Source organism: Apteryx rowi, unplaced genomic scaffold (assembly GCF_003343035.1).
Source record: "Apteryx rowi isolate R43461 unplaced genomic scaffold, aptRow1 scaffold_507, whole genome shotgun sequence".
In the NCBI taxonomy this organism is placed as follows: Eukaryota; Metazoa; Chordata; class Aves; order Apterygiformes; family Apterygidae; genus Apteryx; species Apteryx rowi.
In genome coordinates, this window is record NW_020450769.1 from 1 (window position 1) to 14,768 (window position 14,768).

Genomic DNA, 14,768 nt, shown 5'->3' on the forward strand with positions numbered 1-14,768 from the left:
TGAGGAAATACTTTTTCACTGTGAGGGTGACAGAGCCCTGGAACAGGTTGCCCAGAGAGGTTGTGGAGTCTCCTTCTCTGGAGATATTCAAAACCTGCCTGGACRCGATCCTGTGCAACGTGCTCTAGGTGACCCTGCTTGAGCAGGGGGGTTGGACTAGATGATCTCCAGAGGTCCCTTTCAACCTCAACCATTCTGTGATTCGGTGAATTCAAGTACAGCAAATGTCCTCCAACTGTAGGTTCGCAGCTAGCCTGATACTGTTGATACTGTTGAGAAGAATTCAGAAATCACACCTCAACAGAGTACACTTTTGTGTTTCTCCAACTTTAGATTACAGGTAAGTTTTAAGACCAGAATTTTACTTTACAGTAGAATCTTCCTAGTCATGAATTAGTAAACTATTTCCAATAAGAAATAGGATGTTCCTGAGGCGAAAGATGATAATTTTACACTAGAAAGTCCACAAAGCCCTGCTTGACACAAAGCCCTTTTTTTATGTTTATGTGTGCTTTCAAGCATAGCAACAGTATTTAAACAAAACAACGCACAAAAGACTCAGCTGAGACTTCTGCATCAAATTGTTTGAATATCTAACTAAATTGTAAATATAACACCTGTAATTCTAAAGGAATGATCAAATATTTGTTAAGTCACATACTGAACAAAATGAAGCCAGAAGTCATAGGCTTTAAGCTTAACATCAGTGTATAATCTTAACTCCAGTATTCTTGTTAACATCTCATAGCACTGGTTTTACCTTCTTAGGACCCTCATCAATAAAATGTAAATACAGACCACAATTCCTGATATACCTTACCAGGTGTTTAAAATATTGTATCAAGATCTACTTTTTTTTTCTTAGCTTGGACTAATCATTATGGAACCGGTACACTTTTCTCAGAGCAATTTTTTAGTATACTTTCATTGGATGAATGAAAAAGACTTCCATAAAATTAAAAGTATTTTTAAAACTAATTAGTTCAGTCCAACTGTCAATTACTGTTTGGAAAATACCCACATGAAATATACCCTCAGATCAACTTTTGAATAATTGGTCAAATATTCTGAATGTGAAAAAACGTAATTTATGCAGAAACATCTATACTTTCATTCACTAAACTTACTTGGTACAATTTAAAAGCAAGAAAACATTACAGGAAACAAAGGGGAATATTGATTTTGTAATAATTTCTTAGCATAATGCAGAGAAAAAAACATTTCTTATTTAGACCATTAAGTACTGTAAGTAAAAGGAAATGGAAATAGCATGAAACAAAGAAATAAATCCTATCCTGAATACCCACTTTGGGTAAAAAGTTGAAGTCGTTTATCACCAACAGCAATTTCTTAGACAAAACCAGTTTTTCACAGTCTTGAAGAGGAACTTTCCCTGACCTGAGTTTACTACTTTCAAGGTACATTTATATGCCAAAAAGGCTAAAACTAAAGCACCTTTATAGTAACTACAAAAAATACATTTTAGTAATAGTCAAGCTGCACATTAAGCAATCAAAGCTAATAAATCTAAGCTTGTGCTTATTCCCTTTTTTAAAATTCTTGTTATTGTAACAACCTAGCTAACATGCAAAGCACTGGTTCCTGGTTCCCACTGAACAAGGGGAGGAAAGAAAGAATATTGGACAAGACATGGGGAGTTAGACTGCAGCAGGAGGTGAAGTAGTACAGAACATAGTGTGGGAAGGCAGGGGTAACAGAGCAGAAGAAGGGACGACTCGGATAGTAGCAGAGGCCTAATGCCAGTAATTTATGACAGCTACCTTGTTATGCTTTTACGTTATGCTAAATTGTGAAAGGTTGGCCAATCCTGATCTCCTATTTGCAGTGCATAATGGGATTAGGTAGGAATGGTATCTGCAAAAATTTGGATTTTGGCAGTTTGTGTTGTGAGTTTCATCTCACCATCTATATTCTTCCAGGCCACAGATTCCATGACGCTTTAGAAAAATCTGCCTATGGAATAACTTGTTTAGTCACCAAGTTAACTCTTTAGAAAAGCTCTGCCCCTTTGTAAGGGGCAGACTAAGACAGTTTGAAAATATTACCCATACGGTTTCATATATGATAGCACCAAACCTGGCTAGACTGCATTTGTGAGAGGAGAAATGGAAGAGGGAAAAATATATAAATATATAAATTTCTTAATTCTGGAGTGGAGTGGGAAATGCATCTTGAATACTACACTAACTACACTGCCAAAAAACACAGAGCGTAATACCAGTCTCACTTACAGATATATTTAATAAGCAAATTGTATCTTTTTGATAACTGACTCTGATCTGGAAAGTGTAGCATCTCTACATAACTCCTTCCAGTTCCATCTAGATTTGCTTCTGCTGAAGTGTTGATCAGAAAAATACGCTGATTATGGTAATAGGTATATCACAAAATACAGCTCCTAAGAATAAAGCCAACTGAACTTTTTGCCATTCTGCCTTATATTTGTAGCAAAAACAAAATGAGTGCATAGATGTATAAAAATGTGGTTTGGTAGACTTTATTTGAGAAATACATTTCTCTCATCTCTAATCCATGTTTATGTCAACTTAAGGAAACACGAAAAATGTAGAGTGATTTAAACCAATACCTAAAAATATTTAAAATGAAAGATTACTTCAGCTTACATGTTCCCAAGATTTTGGCTAGCAGTTCAAAATGTAAATTAACTCCTTATCACAAACTCAGTTCTAACCTTAAGAACTTTGAAGACTGAATTTAATAGAAAATTCTGTGGTATGTGTCTTACATAGTCAAGGATTCCACCCAAAATGATGACAGTCTGACTAAAACTATGTAACTGAGAAAGAGCTATATGTATAGTGCTTAAAATAACTTTTGTGCAAATATAAACATATGAATACACTGAAAAGAAAAGAAGCTCCTATGACACACATTAAGTGTCACCTAAATGTTGAGTTGGAAGTGAAACATTTTTCAAATGAATACAAATTAATTCATTTCAGACTAACTCTTACCTTCCCTTTTTAAAAGAAAAATTCAAACTTTTTGATAATTTAGTTTTGTGACCTGCATTATTTTGTGTCTTTACCTCACAGACTCTGTCTGAAACATTTGATTTAAGAGTTGATGAGAGAATATTATTATTATTATTTAATAAAAAGCAAATTTTTTTTTTTAAGTAAAAAATACTGCTTCTCTGGTGTCTGGCACATTATGACTTTACCTTTTTCTATTTCTATTTAGTATCCAGATGTAATTGCTCCTCCTGAGCCTGTTTCTAAAATTTATTCTTACTGACCCATAGCTACAGGTGCAAGAGAAACAGATTACTGTACATTTATTTTTTCTAATATGCCCTGTTGTAGTAACTGTGCAGCAGTCTGTAAACATGACCATTCCCACCGCAGTGCTGAACGCTGCACTGGGCCACACGTGATCACATCTGCAGGACAGTGATTGTTCACTACTGACCAACTTGCAGCCTCTCGTAAAACACACTGTGCTTTTTTCCCTGCTTCCTCTTAGGTTAGGCATGCACTCCCTTAGCTTATGTGTTAGACTACTGTTGAGAAACTGTTTCAAAAGGTTTCAAGAGAAAACAGGCTGTGCACAGCAGGTTATTACTGCTTGTGTTAAAAAAAAAGTTTCTAATATTTTCTTAGTCACCTTCATCAATAAATTGCTTTCTCATGTCTTAAAATTGTATTTTTTCTTTTCAGTAAACAAATCTTAGCCATCAAGGCTTCATAACCGTGATTTAACTTTGAGCTAAAAAATTAATCTCTTAGAGCTTTGTCTGTCAGACAAAAGACAGTGACGAGATACACAAACAAGCAACTCTGAATAACAGAGCTTTCACCTGTTAGGTGATTTCAACATTAAATTGAATGAAGAAGCCTTTTCTTTTTCCTTAGTCTCTGCACCACCAGTGACTGCCACCTCTGCTGCCCATTTTAAGACTTATGCTACTACCAGCTGTACTTTCTAAACACACTTTCCTTGTAAAAAGTAGTCATTAGCTATGTAGTAAATCCCTTCTATTCATCTTTTTTCCCCCCTTCCAGATCCACTCTTACTAACATACCTAATAAAAATCACTAGGTAATAACTAATTTTATTTTGTACTGTTACTATGCGTCTCACACTCCTCCTTCTTGGTCACACTTCATAGTGAGGTTAATGTCCTCTTACTCCTTTGGGACAACGGACACAATTAACCTTGAACAAGCATAGGATTAGCATCGCTTGGCATTGCGTAGACAAAGTAGCTTCAGAGAAGTTACCAGCAGTTTATACCAGGTGACTTGTCCCCAGCAGGTTGACARAACATACATTTAAGAGAAGGATGAAGACTGCTGTCCCGCATGGAGCTAAGTACCAGGGAGCTCCCAGCCTGCTGGACTTACTGCTAGTGGCGCTGTGGAAAACGAGAGCGTAAACACTTCAGCCTGGGAGTCAGTCAGCCCTACTTTTTGAGTACAGTTTTAAACTGATCTATTTTCTGAACATAAAGAGATAATCTCTTTAAGGAGAAACACCTCAGAACACTAAAAATATTTGTTTCTTTGAATACTAGGACTAACAAATCTCAGGACCTGAAGCAAAGAGAAAGAATCATGGGGAGTGTCAGGTTAGAAACACAGCCAGAATGGGCTCTTGGCAAGGCAAGGAACTCGAAGTATAACAGGACTGGGAGTGGTGAAACGGGGAACCGATGAAAACAAAAAGAATAAACTAAAGGGAAGAAGGAGATTTAACATTTTTATATTTATCCAGAAACAGAAATCTCCATAAAACAGCAAGTGTTTGGAGAGCTGTRTGATAAATACTTTGGTAACAGCCTCAATACGTGATTTGGCTGTTCTGTGTGTTATTTTTGCCCTGGGAAATTTTATTATTATGGGTGGCATATATATTGATTTATTAGGCACTTTGATTACAGAAAGTATACCTTTATATATATATATATATATATATTTAGACCAATATCTTACATTAAAAACCCACTACTAATGGCATCTGATAATAGTCAGTAGTAGGAAAACTCTCTACTTCCTCATGATGCCTTTAGATGCCCCTGTGAACTATTTACACTGCTAAAATTTACCATCACCTCTCCTCCTTGCCCATCTGTTTATATCTTATGTAACTTTTCAAATAAACATGTTCAAATAAACATATCTACATGGAGATATAGGACAGATATCTTACAAGCAGCTATATATGCTGTACTGAGACAGTTAAAGAAGTTTGTTTCTGCTTTTGCTTAAACCAGCTCCCCAAAAAAGAATACAAAAAATTTCTCACCTTCTAAACTGACTCAAGTTACTGGCAAAAATTTTAAGCATCAACCATGACTTTAAGAGCTTAAAGATATAAGCCAGTTGTATAGAAAAGCAAAAAGAAACCTTGCCCTAACAAAGATACTTACATCTTGACAGGTTATATCTTAAACGATGCCTACACTGGACAGAAAGACAATTTCAGCCTCTTTACCCATTGTGTAGAAGCCACTATTCAACAAGATTCTAAGACTCTCACTCAAGGAACTGGGAATATGCCAAGTCCTGCAGTTGGATAACTATTCATAAATCTGTCATCTCAAAGTTTGGGGAGATTGACTTTTCTTTTCTTTTTTTTTTCTTTTTTTTTTTTTAATACATTAGATGGAAAGTATACTCCTTGACGATACAGAACCTACAAGATTCAATTTTTAGGAAATTTGTATAATCAATGCATTCCAAAACATTTATTTTAAACATTATGCATTTTAAAAATCCACAGACTATTTCTTTTAGATATTTATTTTTTTGACCTAAAATATATTTTTTCCTGAAACAACTTATTGTCTCTTGAAATGTTTATTTAAAAATTAACAGATTAACAGGTAGTATGCTTAGCAGAAAGATACTTCACTGCAAAAAGTTGTCATGCTCAAAACTAACATTTARAATTTCTCATTTTACAGCTACAGTGGCTCAACTTTTCTGTCTAGTTAAGCTGTCAGTCACTTTATAAATATGACATTAGGTACTGTCAACCGAGCACGAAAGAACAGACTTAGATTCTAATATTAAACTGTCTTCTGTTTAAGGAGGGTTAAATCTTTAGATAATCTTTACTCAGAACCCCTGGATAACACTATTGGATTTATATTCTCACTTCCGGTTTTCCCACAGAGAAAAAAGTGGGAAACATTTTTCCATTGTTGTGTGTTATTGAAGAACTAAGAAACATAAAACGTTCTTCATAAGCACATATGGCTTGTTCTTTATGGTAGCTGTTGAAATTAATAGCAAATTTTCCATTGATCTTAGGAATACAGATTTGACATTACAATCAGGAGCAAGACTGCAAGTTTTAGACTGTAGATACTAATAACAAATTTGGAGATGCTGCTGTGTTAGTTTATTTTTCCCTTATCTCTGCCTCTGCACTATTTAAAAATCAATACAAGTTAAAACGTTAATGTTGGTTTTATTTGCATTTTTCCCCATAGCTCCACACCTTCTGCCTCCAAAGTCTTATAAATAATGATTCGCCTTCTTCCATTTGAAGAAGCAGTATTCCAGAAAGGTTTGCACCCTGTTCAGTCCCTAACAACATAACTCACCATAACCCACAACAAACATCATACGATAAAACTATTATTCTCGTGGACTGCAAAACAGTGCTGTGCAGGATGAATACAAGCCAGTCTGGGCCATATAGGGGCATAAGCCAGAGCTCACTTCTCAGTACAGATTTCAAAAAGAGAATGGAATGACTTTTTTTTTTTTTAAGACCATTTTAGTAATCCAGTTCACAGCTCAAAACTGTAAGTAGCTGAACAGGTAACRCCAAAGGAATTGAGAATTGTGGCTCAAGAACAAATGGTTGAGAGCAGGAACTTCTTAAGTCAGACTGATCATCAAATGGATTATATCACTGAGCTACATCTTCAAAAGAATATTCTCAGAATTAGTCCTGAAGAATCTAACTGGCTGTATTTTCACATCACAAATCACAGAATTAATGAGCTTTTTTTCAAATAAATTGTTGTAATGGCAAAGAAAGCTAATTTAAAACCTTTAAAATGGTTTACTCACCTCATCTAAGTCTTTAATATAAACAATTTTCTCTTCAATACCAATAGGCATTGGTTCACCGTGGGGGATCTTCACCTCTTCATACATTTTGTTGTTTTCTCTCTGGACTGTCTCTGGTAAGAACACCTGTAACAGTATGACAGGAAAATTAATTGAAAGTATGAAACCAGAAAATGGCATTATTTATAGCCCACTTTAAACAACGATTTATCATTTTCTTTCACAAAGATGATATGGCTGCATGCAAAATCCACACTGATTCATTTTATAAATGGCACAGAACACCCAAAATGGAAAATAATCAGTTTTACTACTCAGAAAATGGTTCTAAAAATAAGAAAAACTCAGTATCTAATTTTATATAAATTTCAAAAGCCATTAAGTCTGGAATTTCATAAAGAGTTCATTTTGTTAAAGTCAGTTCAATGGTTTCTTAGGAAAGAAAAAATAGCATCTTTAATGACTTAAGAGGCCCTAGAAGGAAAAACAAACTAGTTAGGAGTGAAATTACTTCTTATACAGTCAAAATAAAAACAGAATATATGAAAGTATGTAAAACCCTCTGCAAATAAGCAGTTCACACATAGTGCTCTGACTAGTAGAAAAATCTCTAAGGGAACAAAAGGAATCCTGACGCACATTATTTACTGGGAAAGATGTATTGTTCAAGGAAGGTCATGCACCAAATGTGTACCTTTGCACCTCCAATAAAGGATGTTGTTTTCATAGCTTCAGCTCGGGAATCATAAACATGCGGATAATGTATTTTTTCAAAGTCCATCTCTCTCTGTCTACCTAGGACGGGCATACTTCGAGCATTCAAAAGTGCTAGTTCTCTGTAAGCAGAAAAATAACTGAAATAATTCTGCCAATCATAGGCTGCCTTCACAAAAACTGAATACAGCATATTGAAGTCAGAGCAAGAGTGTAGCAATTCAAGGCAAAAAGACTAGTATTGTACTGTAGTAAAACAATAAAGAAAGAAATTTTACTGTGTTATTAGTTAGCATAGGTTAAACTCAGCTTTTATAACAGTATGTTTAGATAAAAATCAATCCAACAAGTGCAAGGCTTTCCTTAATATAGTTTTGCTTCTCTTTAAATAATACAGGCAACATGTATTCACGTTTAAATACCAGTCCTATTATATTTTTCTCAATACAAAAGCCTCCTATCCTCTCCCTCCCCTATTCATTCCTTCTACCTTTAGATGGCAAGGTGGAAAATAGTACCCATTAATCTGGGGAGAGAGAGAAAAAAAAAAGACACTTCTGATACATTTTAGCACACACTTCATAAATCTTAAGCTAGAAGTGTACATACAGGAACTAAGAAAAATGGCCTGCTTCTCTAATCTGCATCTCTGCCCCATATAGATGAGACCAAGAAGATTCTAATTAAGCAGATCACTGCTTTCTTACCCTGAAAATTAGTTTTTCATATTAAAAAAATTCTATACTTGTAATGAAACATGACTTCAAGTCAGAATCACCTAATCACCAAAGTGAACTAAAAGAAAATAAATGATTATGATATACTGAAGTAGCAATTACAACACAAGCATTTTTCAGCGTTTGGCATTTATTACCTTTGCATCYGCAGCTCTTTGGGATCAAAGCACATTAGTCCTTCTCCAGAAACTTCTCCATCTTCCCCAGCTTGTTTTTCTTTTCTGGCATTTCGTTTTTCTTCCCGACGATATTGTTTCATTAACAGCCTTTCTTGTTCAGACTGAATTGTAACTTGACAACCATAACTGGGTTTAGGATTTTCTCCCACAAACTTCTTGCACTGTTCTGCAACAGGGAAAGAGGTATGCATCTCCACAAGTGCTGGATTCCATCTCCCCCCCCTCTCCAGCTTTCTTTTAAACTTTTTTTTTTCTTTTAAAGATAGCTTAGTTTTACTTAGACTGACTATGCACCAGTGGGCCTCAAGAATCTAAAAGAAGTCATAGCCCATATCCCAAAGGTAGGGCATTTAAAGTTGCCATTATTAAGGAAACAACTGCAATTCTGCATCCCAAAGCAAGGGGGACAGCAGCACAAACTAGCAACTAAAGGAAGGGCTATCCTTTCTGTGTTTATGATAATTTCATCAGCAGTGGAAAAGCCACTTATTTCTCCTCTTACACATATACGCTGATAAGTAAAATAGTATGAAAACAGATTAGCCAGTTTTATTCAAACAGCCTCTTCACATAACGACTAGTGTACATTTACTAAATAACATGACTGCACTGAAAGTATACCCATTTTAATGTCCCTAGACAAATGAGAAAAGAAATCCTATGTGATGCAACTGCAAGGACTCCCTCCCTTCCTGTGGATCAGTAGCAGAACTGGACCAAGAAGAACCAGAACTACACTATAATTACCCTAAATAAATCCAAGGCAGCAGGGAATCTGAAAAAGCCCAGTCGCTTTGCCCTTCCGAGGCCATTACTCTTTTTTACTTCAGGCTCAACACAAAGACAGAACCAAGTCCTTCATATGCAATGTCTTGCAGATTTTTTTTTCCTTTTAACTACATTAATATTTTCAAACTTCTATTTTTAAAATTCTGCAAAGAGATTAACTTCAATAAGTTTTATTGAATATTACTTATTTAATTGAATTATGTTCCATATGTACTCTTGCAGTCTACCTCTGAAGCTGAAAACTTTTTTGTATCAAATAAACCCATTTGACTACTGTTTTGAAAGATGTGTGCCACTTAGTATTCACCTGCAGTAACAGTGAAATCTCCTACTTCTCACAGCATGTATATTTTACAATATACACAGGCCTGATTTTGCGTCCCAAGTGTATATTTAGGTACTCTATCCATATTTTTGCACTAGGTACCCTAATTTTTCAGATCTGGGAAGAGCTACACAGATCTCTCTAAAAAGACTAGCAATTGTGGGGTTTTCACTATTCTTTAAAGTCAAGGAAGATCTACACTATAAAATTTTAACAGCAGCAACATTAGTAGGATTCCTGAGTAAAAACTCTAATCAAATAGCCACCAAAATTCCAAACTTTTTTTAAAGTCATTTCAATATAAAATTAGAGCCAACATTCAGAATCTAAGATTGAAAATGTTAGTCAGCAAAAAAGCATTTTTCAACTGCAGAGTGCAAAACAGTTTTTAAAAGGAACTAAATAAATTACCCTCTCTTTGTAGTGGAAAACACAATACAAAGCAGAAATGACTTAGCCAAACTAGAAACAAACACAAATATTTTAGATCCTCTGACCCCAAACCACTTGACTAGTCTCTTCCAGGCTTCTTCAGCTTAAAAGAAAAGACTCAATTTAATCAATAAAATCTTCAAGCTTCCCTAGAACGAGCTACTCTTAATTCTTTAAAAACAAAACAAATGAGAACTCTTTCCTCTCTACGAACTTGTTTTTTTTAACCCTGATGAGTTCCCTAATTTAGTCAAATACATGATCACACAATAGGAGGAAGTGACAGAGATTTTGGAAGGAGCAGAAGACAAAAGTTTCAGTGTGAGCATCACCTGCCACCCAACAAGGGTTTATCAAACCATGGTCTGGGACTAGATAATACCAGCTGAAGTTATTCCTACCACCATTCAGTTCTCACTATTTTTCTCCATGCTCCTGTGCTCTGGCCACCCATTCATGGCAGCCTAGCTGTTTGCAGGTGACATTGAACAGGAACAGAGGACATTTTATGTTCAACTTCCGTATTTTCACTTTTTAAAGGTGAATTAGACCCTTCACCTAAGTCCACAGGTGGCAGGGGACTAGTGTAGCCACACAAGCATCCTCCCAGTACAACCAGGAAGCAACAACATCAAGCAGCTGGCATCATTACTAAAGATTTTATCATGAAAAACCATGGCCTTAAATGTCAGATGAATTCATAGTCATTTTCAGATAACATGTTTACTCTTCTGTAACAAGGCATCAACACAATTTAAGCAGTCAAGAGCAATTACTTGTTATACCTTGAAAAGAAAATTATCCATATTAGGTCTTCCGTGATTGAGAATTACATTTATTTCACAGTTAACTTACTAAGCAGTATTAAAAAGATTAATAATAAAATGTAACTTTAAAAGGAAGTAATCCTTACTCCGTTAAATATGAAATAAAATTCAGGACAATTCCTTGACTTGTGCTTGCTTTCTGAAGACATGAATTACTCAAAGTTGACTAAATAATTTTTCCAAATAAAAATGATTCCCTTCCCAAAATGCAATCCTGTAAAGATAAAACTACAGTCTCCATTACGAATATCATTTTGATCAGCTTAAAAGAAAAAAAAAAAGCCTTATTRAAATCAGTAAACTCAATTTGGGGCAGAGGATCTTCAGTCTCAGAAAGGATACTCAGATATCACTGACTTCTATATTATAATGAAAGGTTATTTCCTCAGTGAAAAAAAAATCATACAATAGTAACACTTTCATATCTTCTCGAAAATCAAAATATTAAAAATAGTCTTCCTCTACATTCTAGCAGAAATGTAGAAACTTATTTCCACAATAATCCATTGAAATAAATACAATGTAACCATTAATACTTTTTTTAATACTTACACATACACAGCTGAAAAGTAAATAAAYACATGAAATATGTATTTATTTTCTCTGCATAAGCAGATCATGATCTATATGCTTACACAAATACACCCCCCCAATTTTTTTCCTTTCTTTTTAAATACACATAGATAGCACTGTTGCTTGAAATATAATTGAACATTTAGAATACTCATTTTTATCTGGTTTGGAATAAAAATTCTATAGTCATTTACCTTGCAGAGTCTGGAACCTGTTATCATTTGGACAAGTCAAAGATCTTTCCACAATCAGAGATCTATTCTGTAGGAGTTTTTCTATGAGTTCAAAACCTTCGGGGCCCAACAGTTCGAATAACTGCAAAGAAAACAAAGTTGTAAGTCATCGTTCAAATTAGTGTAAATTTACAAATAGAACTGCAATACTTCTATCCATGGCAATAGGATTGGCAATGAGTTTAAATAAATTAATGAATTTCAATTCCAAGTGATTCAGTCCAAAAGATATCATTGCTAGTATTCATCCAGATTCTCTATGCAAAAATGGAAAATTACAGAAAATTTTCAGTTGGAAATACTTAAAATCTGTGAATTTTGCCTATTAAATAAAAAGAAATTGTTTGAGAGAAAAAGACTACTTACATTTCTACATAAAATTCAACTCTGCTCTAGACTAAACTTCACATGTTTTTCCTTATGGTTATTTGCATAAAATATTCTGCAAATATATTCTTCCACAATCTAGCCAGGTAAATCAAGAGAACGGGTGCTTTCTTATAGATGTCAGAAAATTAGAAAGTTATTCCCATTCCAGGGAACAAGAAAAATAGCTAATGCATTTTCTCACACCTACTCAATACAAAAATCAGAGACAGATATGGAAGAGGGCAGGAGTTTGAAGAAACAATTAAAAGGATATTGTGTATAGTCTATACTGCTTGCACATATGTTGCTGATTGTGTGCGTGTGCGCGTGTGTGCGAGTGCATGAGAGAGAGATTCAAACACATAACGCAGGTGATTTAGAGAACAGGATTCCACATCCATAAGAACTGGTTTGGCCCAATGATTCTCTTACCCAAATGATTCTCTTATAACAAATTAGAGCAGCACAGTTCCCTATTTAAAGTTCCCTTTTCCACATAATATTGTTTTTTAACGGAAAAAAATATAAGAAATACTTTGTCCTTCTTATCCATATGTACTTTATCAAAAATCAAAACATTAGAGAGGTAAGTTACTCAGAACCCATCCTTGATTTTTAATGCTTTTTAAGACAATCTTTTCCCATGTTTTTGTTTTTCAAAAAGGAAAACAGGGCCCTTTCTTCTTAGTGTTTTAAGTTTGTTACTAATACTTTCATTCAACTTCAGGTTTTCAGGTAAGAATAAAAGTTATGATTTACCATCATTTAATGTTCTATGAAAGAGTAAGACTTTGGCATTGTAGGATTCAATTATTTCTTTCTGTTCTAACAAAGAAAAGGAGAGAGAAATCTCTTATTGCCGAGGTTTTTGCTGAGGCTGTCTGTGACTACCGTCCCATGAGAACCGCTCAAAATAACTTTATGTTTCATCCTTATATATTTGCAAAATGTTTGAACTGTGCCAAGTTCATCAAATCAGTGACCTCTTTTTTCATGTCAACCTGTACTTCATAATATAAGCTATCATTTAAAAATAAAGAAGAAAAAAGTGTGGTCCTCAGGGTTATAACGAAAACACAAGGTGTGTACAAATTAGCACAGTGATGTCAGAATCTGCAGAGACCATGAAATAACAGCTCTGAAATGTATAAACTTCCCTATTTCTTCCATTAAAACAACCAATGATGGCAAACTGGAGAAGCAGACTGGGGGGGGGGGGGAAGACTGGATGCAATAAGTATGGACAAATATAAAATCCTATACTTGGGCAGGAATAACAAACTACAAAAATACAGGGCAGGGAACTGCTGGCTAGGTATCAATTTGCCGACAAAGATCTCAAGCGATAATGGATTTCTTTCTATCCAGCCTTCTCCAACAATCATCATTAATTCTTGCCTTTGCATGGCTATTCACTGTTACTTTACTGCCAGGCTTTAGCTAATATTATTTAAAGATGTAAGAGGACTTTGTCTTTACAGTACAAAAGAAAGTGGCAAGTAAGTAGCAGTAAATTTCTGAACGAGGTTATTTTCCAACAGTAAATGTGTAAGGCAAGGAGGGGAGGAATAATTCCAAAAGCAACAAGAAAAGAAGTGTATTTGAAACAGCCTAATTGTATACAGAACTAAATACAAACTTGCCTCAACTTTGCCAACATTCTGTTGACCTTGGAATAGTATCAGGACAGGGAAATGATAAATACATTATTATATTATTTTCAACCAGATCTGGGCTTAAATACTAGCTTCTCATCAAGGCAGCACGCATAATGTGAGCATATGAGAATTATCATGTTGCAGAAAAAGAGAGAAAGCAAAATAACGCAGAAGATCAGAAACAATGATCTGTTCTTATTGACAAGATGACCACATCACATCCCTTAGAAGCCTACCAGAGATCATGGCTGGAAAACAACTGTTGGGAGCTAAACCAAGACATTAGTGGAACTGCTGGGAGATGGAGAATAAGCTAAAGAACAAGATGAGATTCTGTCATCACCCGTGATTGAAGGCATAAAGTCAAAAAGTTTGCACAGAGCAGAAGTAACTGAATTTGAGGACTTGTCTATATGAATGAYGTCTTATCTTCACATTTGCAATTCTATATCTTATTTGTTTGGACTTCCAAGAACATGTTGATATCTCCAATGAATAGGTCCATTCACAAGGCCTTCTAGTATTTCAGAAAATCTTTTGACATTCGTTGGAGCCTTAAGCCTAATTTCCAAAGTAATTAACTAATCAAACAACAACTTGAACTTTTGTTATTATAGAACCCATTAAAGATCAAAACAGCAGATGCACCCTAAGGTAACTTAGGAGAAATGATTTATGAACTGGAAAGAAAACATTGTCACTTGTTGGGATACAACTTAAATGAAGTGAATCTAGAGTCCAGCATCTTCAGAAACATCACAAAATTTATCTTCTTAGAAAAAAAAACACCTTGCCACTGTAAGAATTATATTTGTGATATTAGCAGTCATACTATCCAAATAATCCTGATCAAAATTTAAAG

At 34.8% G+C, this 14,768-nt stretch overlaps 1 protein-coding gene across 2 annotated transcripts in view; it reads right to left on the reverse strand.

Annotated features, from left to right (window-relative positions):
- Nucleotides 1–187: 187 nt before the first annotated feature.
- Nucleotides 188–14,768, reverse strand: part of LOC112972866 (activating signal cointegrator 1 complex subunit 3-like) — a 53,881-nt gene continuing 39,300 nt past the window's right edge. The window contains exons 5-10 of one of the 2 annotated variants that reach the window (XR_003255809.1): nt 11,841–11,961; nt 8,659–8,866; nt 7,765–7,906; nt 7,071–7,196; nt 4,315–4,399; nt 188–269 (exon numbers count right to left, since the gene is read on the reverse strand). Coding sequence is in view for 1 of the 2 variants with exons in the window: in XM_026079987.1 (XP_025935772.1) it covers nt 4,391–4,399; nt 7,071–7,196; nt 7,765–7,906; nt 8,659–8,866; nt 11,841–11,961 (606 nt within the window). In the remaining variant the exon portion in view is untranslated. Of the gene's footprint in view, nt 270–418; nt 4,400–7,070; nt 7,197–7,764; nt 7,907–8,658; nt 8,867–11,840; nt 11,962–14,768 lie in introns of those variants that run through there. The other variant, XM_026079987.1, reaches the window with a different exon arrangement.